The sequence below is a fragment of the Stomoxys calcitrans genome, chromosome 3 (genome assembly GCF_963082655.1).
Source record: "Stomoxys calcitrans chromosome 3, idStoCalc2.1, whole genome shotgun sequence".
In the NCBI taxonomy this organism is placed as follows: Eukaryota; Metazoa; Arthropoda; class Insecta; order Diptera; family Muscidae; genus Stomoxys; species Stomoxys calcitrans.
Window position 1 is genome coordinate 60925329 of NC_081554.1, and position 12337 is coordinate 60937665.

Sequence of the window (12337 nt, forward strand, 5' to 3'; positions counted from 1 at the left end):
CCAAGTTTCTTGGGGGGCCGCCCCAGTTCCAAAACCCCTTAAAATAGGTTTATTTGACGATCATGACAATATGGGACTCAAGTGAAAGGTATTCGGAAGCAGATTACGAATATGTTCAGGAAGAAGAAATATGCTTTATAATTTGTTGATATCGGAAGGGGGCCGACCCTCCCCGTTACCCCAAAAATACCACCCAAAATCACAAGTGGACCGATAAAGACAATATGGATATCAAATGAAAAGTATTGAAGAGTAGAATACGAATATGATATTAAAAATTGGGTCCAAGTACCCAGGGAGTCGCCCTAACCCCAAAGTGTCTAAAAACAGAAAAATTGGTCGTCCATATTAATATGGGGCTTAAATGAAAGATATTCGGGAGTAGATTACGAATCTGGCATACGAAATCAGATCAATGTGCAGGGGTTCACTCCACCCCTTAAAAACTCCCCAAATGGGTATATTGTGACTATATGAGACTCGGTTTGTTTGTTTGTTCCGTAGAATCAAAAAAAGGAAACATAGGTTATATAATTTTTAGATATCGGATGGTGACTGACCCTCCCCCTTACACCAAAAACACCATCCAAAACCAAAAGAGCACTGATGGGCACAATATGGGTATCAAATAAAAGGTATTGGAGACTAGAAAATGAGTAACGTATTCATCGTCCAAGTATCCAGTGGGCCGACTCAACCCAAAAGCTCCTACAAACGGAAATATTCGACATTCCTATCAATATGGTACTCAAATGAAATGTATCCGGCAGTAGATTACAAATATGGCATAAAAAATTAGGTCTAAGTAATGGGAGGTCGCCTCATCCCCAAATACCCCCAAATGGGCATATTAGGCGACCATGGTTATATGGGACTCAAATGAAAGATATTTGGGAGTAGATCAAAAATTTGACTTTCAAAATTTGATTTCAAGTCAAGGTGGCTCTTTTCCACCTAAAAATACATCGAATAGATTAATTGACTCATATGGCATTGTGGGACTCAAATGAAAGGTATTTGAGAGTAGAAAACAAATTTGATATCCAATTTTGAGGCTACGCCCTAAATCACCCATTAAACTGAACTTTATTTCCGACTATAGCAATATGGAGCTCAAATCAACGATATTTGGAAGTAAAGAACAAATTTGATATCTATTTTCAGGCGCCGGTGGCCTCCCCAGCCCCAAAACACCCTATAAACGATTCATACTTACCCACCATGACAAAATGGGATTCAAAGTAAAGGAATTTGGGAGTGGACATGAAGTTGATATCCATAATTGAGTCGAAATGTCTCCCCTAAAAAGCAGTTCTCATTACCCTAATTTCAAAAATACCAAATCTTGGAGATTGGTTATGCGATTAGTTCGAAATTTTGTGCATTCTAACAATCACTAAAAAAAAAAACATGGTTTCTATTGTTGGGGACGGGTTCCGCGGGGACAGCCTAAAACCCGCCAAATGGATATCAATCAAGACAACATAGAGTCATGTGTTAGGAGAGCCGTCCCATCCTAAAATACCTCCCTATTATATAAAAGCTATGGATTTTCGGGAAATTTATATTCATTTTCGGAACAAAGACCCTGGGGTCCACCCCAATTTCAAACGCAACTTATTTATCGATCATGTCATTATGGGAATCATACGAAATGTTTCTGAAAGTAGAGCACGAATCTTATGTTTACTTTGATGGTCAAGTGAACACCCCCGAAATACCCCCTAAACCCGAAATATTTACCAATTCAGCAATATGGGGCTCGAAAGAAAGACATTTGGGAGTAGAGTAATAACTTACCCAGCAACTGAGCAGGGGCAAACTTTCCATACATCAATGAGTGCTTCCCGATTCAAAATGAGTTTATCAACGATAAGGAGCCTTTTCCATAGCCGAGTCCGTACGGTGTGACGCAGTGCTACACTTCTTTGGGGAGAATTTTTTACATGACCATGCATGGTATGGTACCTCGCAAGTGTCACCAGCATTAAGGGGGTATAACCACCGCTTTAAATGTTGGATTCGAACACAGGCGTTCAGTGTCATTGGCGGACATAGGCTACAGTAGCACGATATCCAAATTTAGGGCGAAGTGTCCCCACCCTAAATAGATATTAGAGAATTAAAAAAGTCGCAGCGAAGCGGGCCTTGCCCAGCTAGTGTAAAATAAAATTATGCCCTACAACTTATTTATTTTGTATAAATTTCTACCAGAATTCATGATGGTGGGTTCCCAAGATTCGGCTCGGCAATGTATTGGAATAAGTGAAACAGATTCAATATGGGCGTTATTATCCGCACTAGAAAGTTCTCTCAGTACTTACAGTTCATGATCTCAAAGTTGCTTCATACTAGTGTTCAAGACTTGTTCTGGCATCTGCTCAACGATCAGATGAACCGGTCCATTTATTATATTTAACCCCACTGTGCAATGCTTGAAAAGCATATAAAAAACATAAAAGCAATACATGATACACCATCATATTCTTGTCTTCCTCGTTCTGATCCATTTGAGTAAAAATACCTTCATAATCTTCTCGTCATTATATCCGCATCTTTATTTCATCATTTCTTGCAAATAATTCAAAATCATTCATTGTTGATTATTTCTCCATGTAAGCGCTTTGTAAATCTCCTTAAGACATAAGGCTACATATCTGGTTATTTTTTTCTTTTTTTTGTTATTTTGTTTTGCATTTTCTTTAAAAATTTTATAATAATACGTGTAGCGTGTGTGTGTATGTGTTTTTTTGCCTTTTAGCTTAAAGTGTATTCGTGTGTGTTTCAGTGTGGGTGTATTCTTGTTGTAAACATTAACCATATCTCAATTGTAGACTTATCTATAGATTCATTAATTTAGATTAAATTTAAATATTTATCTTGTTTTTTTTTTCTTTTCTTTTTGGGTTTTTCTTTAGAATCTTATAAATAAACCCCCCATTCACATGCTCTTAATTAAGAGAAAAAATAGACTCCTTACAAAAAAGTTTTGTTCTCTTTATTTTTGTAATCATTTTCCCCAAAAATTATGGTTTTCTTTTTATTAATATTTTATGCTTTTGTTATTAACTTAACAATCTTATCTCGAATTTTTTAAGTCATTTATTTATTTTTTAATCTTTAAGATACAATTTGTTGCTGTGTAAGCTGTTTTTCGAGAGAATTGTTGTGTTTGTTCTTCTTTTCACTAATGTAAAGTAGAATTTGATTTAATTTCTTTTAGTTTTGGTTTTGCTGCCGGTGTTGTTGTTATTGTTCTTGTTTTACACAATTTTTTTACACAATTTTACGACAAATTGAAATTTTTAAACAAATAAATAGTTCATGCTAATATCTGCTGAAATACAAAAAGGCATAACAACAATTTTTCAATATTTTGTAAAATTTTGAAAATGAAAAAACAATACACATGGACAGTTTGGGAAATTATTTGCAATATTTGGATAAAAAGAGTCATGCTGTTATTTTCCTTAAAGACGATAAAGCATGCCTTCTTCAACAGTCCCATCATATGTCATTTGTAAGGAACTTATCGAATGACTTATGTTATAGAAGGGATTATGATAAGCTTCGGTTTCTCAGAATATATCATATAAGCCATTCAACTAGTGCTGATACTTAGCAGTTAAGTCTTTTTGCATTTCAGATTGCATTGTGTTAAACTTTGAGAGTTTTGCAAATGTTGCCAACAACTTTAAATCTCAACATAGACATTCTATGTTGAAACCTGATACCTAAAACTGTATAATGATGACAATGATTCTAAATTTTGCAAGGACCAAAGAGTGAAGACAGTTAACAAGAAAGACAAATATAAGGGCTTTAAGTTCGGAAGGGCCAAATCTTATAAGCCAATTGGATAGTAATTGCGCCCTCTAGAAGCTCATGAAATCAATTCGGGCGATCGGTTCATATGGGAGCAATTTCAAAGTATGAACTGTTTTAGATCATACTAAGCGAGTATTTTGGAAGCCTAATCGAATGATAATTCGACTAAGTAGTCAATTAGAGAGATAGAGAGATTTGGACCATACCTGGCATAGTGCTTGAAAGACATAGCAAAATATTGCCTTCAAATTTCAGTCAAATCGCATAAAAAGTGTCCCCATTATAGGCTCAGGAAATCTAATCTGAAAATCGATTTATATGGCAGTTTTATCAGGTAATGGACCGATTTGAACCCTACTTGCTACAGCAGTTGAAAGTCAATACGAAACGCCACGTACAAAATTTCGGATAAGAATTGCATCCTCTAGAAAGCCAAGAAGTTAAAGCATGATATCGGTTTATCTGGCACCTATATCAAAACATGGGCTGATTTGGCCAAATTTGAATCCCCAACGACTTTGAGTTTAGTTTTACTCCTTCCAAAATTAGCGTTTTCAGGTTTACTTATTCGAAAATTAGCGTGATTTTGACAGACGGACCGATGAACATGGCTAAATCGACTTAGAATGTCTAGACCAGGGATCCGGAGCGGGTAACTTTTTTCCATCGCGCTTCACTCCATGCTTCACTCCAGTGATCCGGAGCGGGTACCTTTTTTCCGCTCCGCACCACTTCACGCTCCACTCCTTTACATTTAAATTGACTATTTATTTTACACACCTTAGTACTTATATACAATATACAATTCCGATTATATGTATTCTTGATCGCCTTCTTTATAAAGCCCACATACAAACCGATGTTCCGAAAAGATTTCTTGAGGCGCAATTCTCATTCGATTTGCCTGAAATTTTGCAAACCGGTCTCTTTTATGACCTCCAAACTTATTGCCAAGTAAAGTCTCAATCGGTCCATAACCGTATATAGCTCCCGCATAAACCAATCTCCCGATTGTATTTTTTGATCCCCTAGGGTGCTTAATTATTAACCGATTTGTATGAAATTTTTGCTAAGTATGGTCTGAACCGGTCTGTAACCTGATAAAACTCCAACCTCCCGATTTTTTTTCCTAAGCCTCTATAGGGCGCAATACTTATTCAATTTGGAAATACATGCCAAGTATGGTCTGAGTCGGAGGTCATTGTGTTTGAGCCGAAAATCCTTTGGCCGATAAGAAGTTTCAACTCCTTTAAGTCGCCAGGCCCTGATGATATATCACCGTTTGAACTACAAGGTGTGTCTGATAGACTGGTTCCCTGGCTTAGGGAGATATACTCTGCTTGTATCAGAATGTCATATATACCTGTGGGATGGAGGGACACGAAGGTCAGGATTGGGATCTGTGGATCTAAAAAGATAGGTCAGCAGAGGAGCACCTCAAGAGGTGTACTGTCTCCTCTATTTTGGAATATAGCCATTAACAATATATTATTGTCTCTGGAAGAAAAAATGTGTAAAAGTGGTAGAGTATGCTGATGATGTGGCTATTGTGGTTAGGGAAAGAAAGCTTCCCAGCACTCCAAGAGATGTACTTCAGGAAGCTCTATGTGCAACAGCAAAGTGGGCTACAGAAAGTGGTCTAGCTATAAATCCGTGCAAGACAGAAGTAATTCTTTTCAGAAGGAGATACAAGTTGTCTACAGTGGCACCTGTCTTCTTAGGAGGAGAGAAAGTTCCATTTACAGAAAGCGCTGGAAAGTAAATTGAACTACAAATCCAACATTTTGGAAAGAGCAAGAACTGCAACTTTTGCCCTATACACCTGCAAGAGAGCCATTAGCAAAAGAATTGGGTATATACTGCAGTTGTTCGACCTATAATGCTATATGGTGTTGTTGTCTGATGGACGGCGTGTAAAAATCCACCTACTGCACAATACTTAACCGGCTCCAAAGGATGGCTTGTTTGTACATCACAGCCGCACTGAGGATGACACCATCTGATGCAGTGGACTTTATACCTCTGGACTTTGCTACGACCACTGCCCTGAGGTTAAGGGAGTTTTCTCTTTGGTCATGTGACGGCTACGGAAACTGTGTTATCCTTGATGCAATATCCGATGTTCCAGGCAGAGTGGATTACACCCTACCTGATAAAAATTACTGTACCTCTCTTCCAAACTAGAGGACCAGTTGGCCTTTGGTGTGTACTCTAACGATCTATTTAGAACTGGTTATATCGAAGAGGTTACCCGACCACTGACGTGTGTATCAAGCGGAGATACTTGCAATTAAGGAAGTGGTGAAATGGCTAAGATATAATGTCATTACGACGATTGGCATAAATATCTTTTCAGACAGCCACTAAATCCCTGGAGAACGTATTTCTGAACACAAAAGCCGCCCTCGACTGTCGCAGATCTCTCAACGATATGACTGAACAGTTCAAAATTCACCTTTTTTGGGTGCCGGGCCACAGAGATATTTCAGGGAATTTTAAAGCAGACGAGCTTACGAGACTAGGAACTACCTTACACATTCCAGGGATACTGGAATCTGTAGGCATGCCTCTAGCGACATGTAAGCTAAGTTTTCAGGACCAGGTCTGAAGGAAAACTAAAGTCACAAAGAGGAGGCTGTGAGCATTTCAAAATTATGTGGCCTAATCTAGACTTGAAGAGGTCTACTGTTTTGCTGTCATTGGCTAGAACAGACGTCTTAATAATTGTGTCCGTCATAACAAACATGCTGACAGACTGAAGGCTACCAGCAACGACTTTTGCAGAAGTTGGGAGGACATTGAAGAAGAAAACACTATAGAACACCTTCTGTGTATGTGTCTTGCACTAGCAGTCAGAAGGAGTTCCACTTTAGGTTCGCATTTCTTTAAGAACCTGTCTGATTTAGCGGATGTGATCATTCGCAAGTTGTTGGGATTTTTAAAGCGATCTGGATGGTTCAACGGTAGCAAATAGAAGGCGTCTTCCTTCTTCTGTTCTTGTGGTATAAGAATGGTCGTAAATGTCTAAGTCAGTCTGATGGCAGGCTGCCACTTAAAACTAACCTATCCTAACCTTCGTTTAAAATATCAAGAAATATTCAACACCGATTATATGTACAATTGATCTATATCCTTATAAAGACCCCATGTAAACCGATCTCCCGATTGTTCTTCTTTAGCCCCGGGAGGACGCAATTCTTATCTGCTTTGGGTGAGAAGTTTATATAAGTCACAGTTTAAATACTTCAAGGAAATCAAATTACCAGTGAGGACTTTGTGGCTTAAGATCCCAGATCTGTAGATCGGTCCATATGGCAGCTATCAGTTTAATCAGTTTAACTCCACGTTCCAAATTTATATCAAAGTATGTTACGATCTGGATCAAATTTGGTTCGGACAACGGGAAATTTAGTCCAACCCACTGCTCTAAATTTCAAGGAAATGGAAAAATACGGCTTTTGATGGGCTTAAGACCATAAGTCGGTAGATCGGTCTATATGATAGCTACATCAAAATTTGATCCGATCTAGACTGTGTTCAGTTCGGACAATGAGAGGCCCAGTGCAACTCACTGTTTCACATTTTAGCGAAATCGGGTAACATATCGGGCTTTTACGGGCTTAAGACCCTAATTCAGGGGATAGGTCTATAATACAGCTATTTCCAAATATAGTCCGAGAGACCTAGTGTCCCTCCCTCTTACCCCAAAAGTACTACCCAAAAATAAAAGTGGACCGATCGGGACAGTATGGGATTGAAATGAAAGGTATTCAGGGGTAGAATACGAATTTCATAATAAAAGTTGAGTCCAAGTAGCAGGGGGGCCGCCCCAGCCCCAAAACCCTTATAGTAGGTTTATTTGATGATCATGACAATATGGGACTCAAATGAAAGGTATTCGGGAGTAGATTGCGAATATGATCAGGAAGTAGGACTAGGCTTTATAATTTGCTGATAACGGAAGGGAGCGGTCCATCCACCGTTACTCCAAAGACGCCAACCAAAATCAAAAGTGTACCGATAAAGACAATATGGGTATCAAATGAAAAGTATGCGGGAGTAGATAACGATTGGCATACAAATTCATGTCGATGTATAGGGAGTCACGCCACCCCTCATAAACGCCATTAGACCCATTATGACTATATGATACTTGGCTAAACCGATTTTCTTAAAATTTTCATAGATTAGTTTGTCTGGAAGGAAATATAAGCTATATAACTTTTTGGATATCGGGTGGAGGCAGACCCTCCCCTTACCCCAAAAACGCCATCTGTATCCGAAAGTGGTCCGATGGGCACAATAAGGGTATCAAATGAAAGGTATTGGAGACCAGAACACGAATATGATATTAAAATTTGGGTCCAAGTACCCAGCGGCCCCGCCCCAACCCCAAAACTCCTCTAAATATATATATTAGATTTTCATGCTCATATGGGACTCAAATGAAAAGTGTTAGGCAGTAGATTACAAATATGGTATAAAACATTAGGTCCAAATAATAGGAGGTCACCCACCCCCAAAATACCCCCAAATGGGCATATTAGCCGACCATTACTATATGGGACTCAAATGAAAAGTATTAGGGAGTAGATTACGAATATGTCATTAAAATTTGCGTTCAAGTCTAGGTGGCGCTTTTCCTACTAAAGATACGTCAAATAGGTTATTTGACACATTATGACAATATGGGACTCAAATGAAAGGTATTTGAGAGTCGATAACGAATTTGATATCCAATTTTGGAGCCAAGTGTTTTGGGGTATGCCCCCAAAAGCACCCCCTAAACTGAACGAATTCAGTTGGGAATAAAGAACGAATTTGATATCTATTTTCAGTGCAAAGTGCCGGTGGCCGCCCCAGCCCCAAAACAACCTTTAAACGGTTTATATTTAGGGGCCATGTCAACATGGGGCTTAAATTAAAGGGATTTGAAAGTGCAGCACGAATTTTATATCCATATGTGAGTCGAAATGTCTGAGGTGCCATCCCTAATGAGAACATTACCCTAAGGAAGAACATTACCACTAGGAACCGAGAAGGGGCAAATTCTCACACATCAATGAGTGCATTCCAATTCAAGTTTAAACTCAATGATAAGGACCTTTTGCGACACCTCTTTGGGGAATATTTTTTAAATGACCATGCATGGCATTGTACCTCACAAATGTCGCCAACATTAAGAGGGAATAAACACCGCTTTGTCCGATGTTCTCGACAGGATTCGTACGCGTTCAGCGTCATAGGCTACAATGGCACGAATTCGATATACGCATTCAGGGCGAAGTGTCCCCACCCTAAAAAGATATTAGAGAGTTAAAGAAGGCGACATCCACAACAAATTCATTGAGGATGTCGACAGGTTGTCACTGTTCTAAATTTCAACAAAATCTGGTGATATATCCATCCTTGAATCGGTAGTTCGGACTATATGACAGCTATATCTAATTATGACTCGATATAAACCATTTTCGGTTCGGATAATAGGGGCCTTAGTACAACTCGCGGTTAATAATTTCAACGAAAACGGATAATAAATGCGGCTTTTATAGGCTTAAGACCCTAAATCGGTAGATCGGTCTCTATGGCAGTTATATCAAAATATGATCCGATTTTGCTCGTTCAAGAACTTAACCAGGGTATAGACAAAATACAAGTCGGTGCCAAATTTTAGCACGATATCCCAATTTTTGAATGCTGTAGCGTAATTACAATAGACGGACACACATACATCGTTAAATCATCTTAGAATTTTACGACCATCCAGTATGTATATAATTTGTAGGGTGAGAAAAGGGTATTGCGATTTGTTACAACCAGAATGACTACATGAATATACCTCCTTTGTTATGGTGGTGGAAATAAAAAATCATGGAGTATTGTTGCTTGATCCATTTTAGTTTCTGCCCTTAAAAAGAACTCTCTTCGCTCCTCTCCGAATTCCAGCCAGGGAGTCTTAGAGTATACACGAAGTCCAGTTTGGACTTAAGCAAGCATGCTCCGATTTCGAACCTATCTCAGACTTCAGCAAAAAAATACGATTCCGCAACTCGGGTCTGAACGGAAAACATTGTATTTGACTTAATGCAACAAGTAACGATGTGTGCAGACTTTCATCCATGAAAAAGAGACTATGGACCATATGCTGTGTACATGTACAAGCTGACGGAGTTCCATTTCAAGTGTTCACTTCTATGAAATCTTATCTGATGATTAGTGGATTGAAACACCTTATTAAATATAAATTTATATAAAAAATTTTTTTTTCAGTTTATAACGTTTTAGATTTTTTCCATGAAATATTGTTTCATATAAAAAGGTCACAATGGGAAAATATTTAAAAATTTATTTCAATACTCAGAATTCCCTCAGGAATATTTACTACGCATTGTATCTTTTTTATTATTAAATTCTTTTCGCTGAAAAACTTGTTATCTATACTTGAATGAAATTTAGCGCTCCTCTGGAAATTCCATAAAAATAATTGGAATTTGGTTAATTTGAATTTTCCTCACTTTTTTCTGTAGGTTTTTCATTTTTCTCTTTAATTTTTTGTGTGTGTGTGTGTGTTCAAGCACGTTAAGCATTAACGGCCTGCCATCAGAAACACATAAAACAGACTCTGGCCAAGGAAATGAGTCGTTAAATTAGCATTGCAATAAATGTAGCAGGAGCAGTACTTATCTCAAAATTGACTATTAATTGGCTCATCTAGCAGTACTTGGTAGTTCAATCCACTTCAAATTCAATTTGTTACAGCCCTCGGGCCAGTGAAGCGAAGCAGTTTCACATTTTTAACGCCATGATGGCGATTATTATCATTATAACCATCATCGTCATCATTGTCATCATTGTGTTCATCATTCTCGAGGTTGTTGATAAAAATTACATTAAAATTTAAAATGCAATAAATTAACAAGATTTTGTTTCGCGTTTTTTTGTTTTCATTTTTTTTTTGCTCTCATGACACAGGGATGGCTAGGCAATACACTGGAGAAGAACAAAAAAAAGAAACAGTATTGTATGCTTAACTAAAGTGAGGGGGGAGGGGGAGAAAAAAGTGTAACGAAAATCATTTAATAAGTTCGTTTTGTAAATTTAACTAACCAATTATTATTACTACTATGACGACCAGAACGAGCGACAGCCTCTAGGCCATGGCCAGCAGCAGCAGCAGTTGTGCGCTTTTTGCCCAGAGCATCGCAATTGCCAACACCAAAAGTAGACTTTTGGCCATTATCACGGCGCCAGGCAACATTTACATTTGCAACACTGCCACTGGCAAATGGTCCATCAGCGTAATGAGAAATTGGCTGCGATGTCATTGTCGCCCTTTGTCGCCCTTCACATCCATATCCACCTCTACAACTACTGCTATTATATGCACCGCCACCAGCACCGCTTCCCTCCTCGTCGCCACCTATGAAATGTGTTGTCGAGTTTCACTGGATCAGCGGTGAGTGTTGGGAATTTTCACTAAAGTCTACTGTATAATACATGTCGTTCTCCAAGTTCATGGCCAAATGACGTTGAAAGGGCCGTTCGTTTAATTGGCCAATGTGATGTTGTTGTTGCTGCTGTTTTTGTTGATGATGATGCTGTTGCTGCTGCTGGTGTCCTGTTGACGTGGATGACGCATTTGCGGCTGGCAAATGTCCAACATTGTTGCGTTGTAATGGCGCCGATAGGGATGAGTTGGCCGCAATGCCTGAGCCGCCACGCATTGCATTGGCTGCCACACCACCCAGACCCTTGCCACTCAGCCAGTGTCGGCTGATTTTCGATGTGGCCTGCTTGGTGCGCCAACGGAAACCCAGTATGGGCAGGAAGCCATAGGTTCGTGTTGAAAATTTACGATAGGTCTGATTCACTTTGCAATGGCATATGGTGAGCTGTAATTAAAATCAAAGACAAAAAACAAACTATGAGAAAGGGAAAGAATAGCTGCAGAATTTGATTACATGTCTATGTGCTTGTAAATTGATCTTTAGAGGGGTTGTAGTGTGATGAAAAAAAGTTATACACATACAGCTAAAGTGCAGAATGTTTATGCACATAGCCACTTTTTACATTCTAAGCTAGAACAAGTGGAAACTGGTTTGGCAAATGGCTTCTCGTGAAAAGTTTTAGTTAGCTATAGTGGTTTTCGTTGGGGAAGAGTCATGAAATTTTGCATCATGTATTTTGTTATGTTCATTCAGGCACTATGGGTCCAAAAGCCTACACTGAAAAAAAAAGTTGGCCCAAAATTTAAATTTTTTCTTTTGTGAAGGATTTTTGCAATAAAACCAGCCAAAGAACCAAAACTTTAAAATAAAGGTGCTTATCTTATATATTGGCTTGCCCAAAAAGTAATTGCGGATTTTTTAAAAGAAAGTAAATGCATTTTTAATAAAACTTAGAATGAACTTTAATCAAATATACTTTTTTTACACTTTTTTTTAAAGCAAGCTAAAAGTAACAGCTGATAACTGACAGAAGAAAGAATGCAATTACAGAGTCACAAGCT

General features: G+C 38.4%; 1 protein-coding gene across 1 annotated transcript in view; it reads right to left on the minus strand.

Annotated features, from left to right (window-relative positions):
• Positions 1 to 7166: 7166 nt before the first annotated feature.
• LOC106088597 (serine-rich adhesin for platelets) overlaps positions 7167 to 12337 on the minus strand; it is a 243504-nt gene continuing 238333 nt past the window's right edge. Inside the window, exon 12 of the mRNA XM_059364655.1 lies at positions 7167 to 11720. Within this exon, the coding sequence (XP_059220638.1) occupies positions 11271 to 11720 (450 nt within the window). The 3' untranslated portion in view covers positions 7167 to 11270. The remainder of the gene's footprint in view (positions 11721 to 12337) is intronic.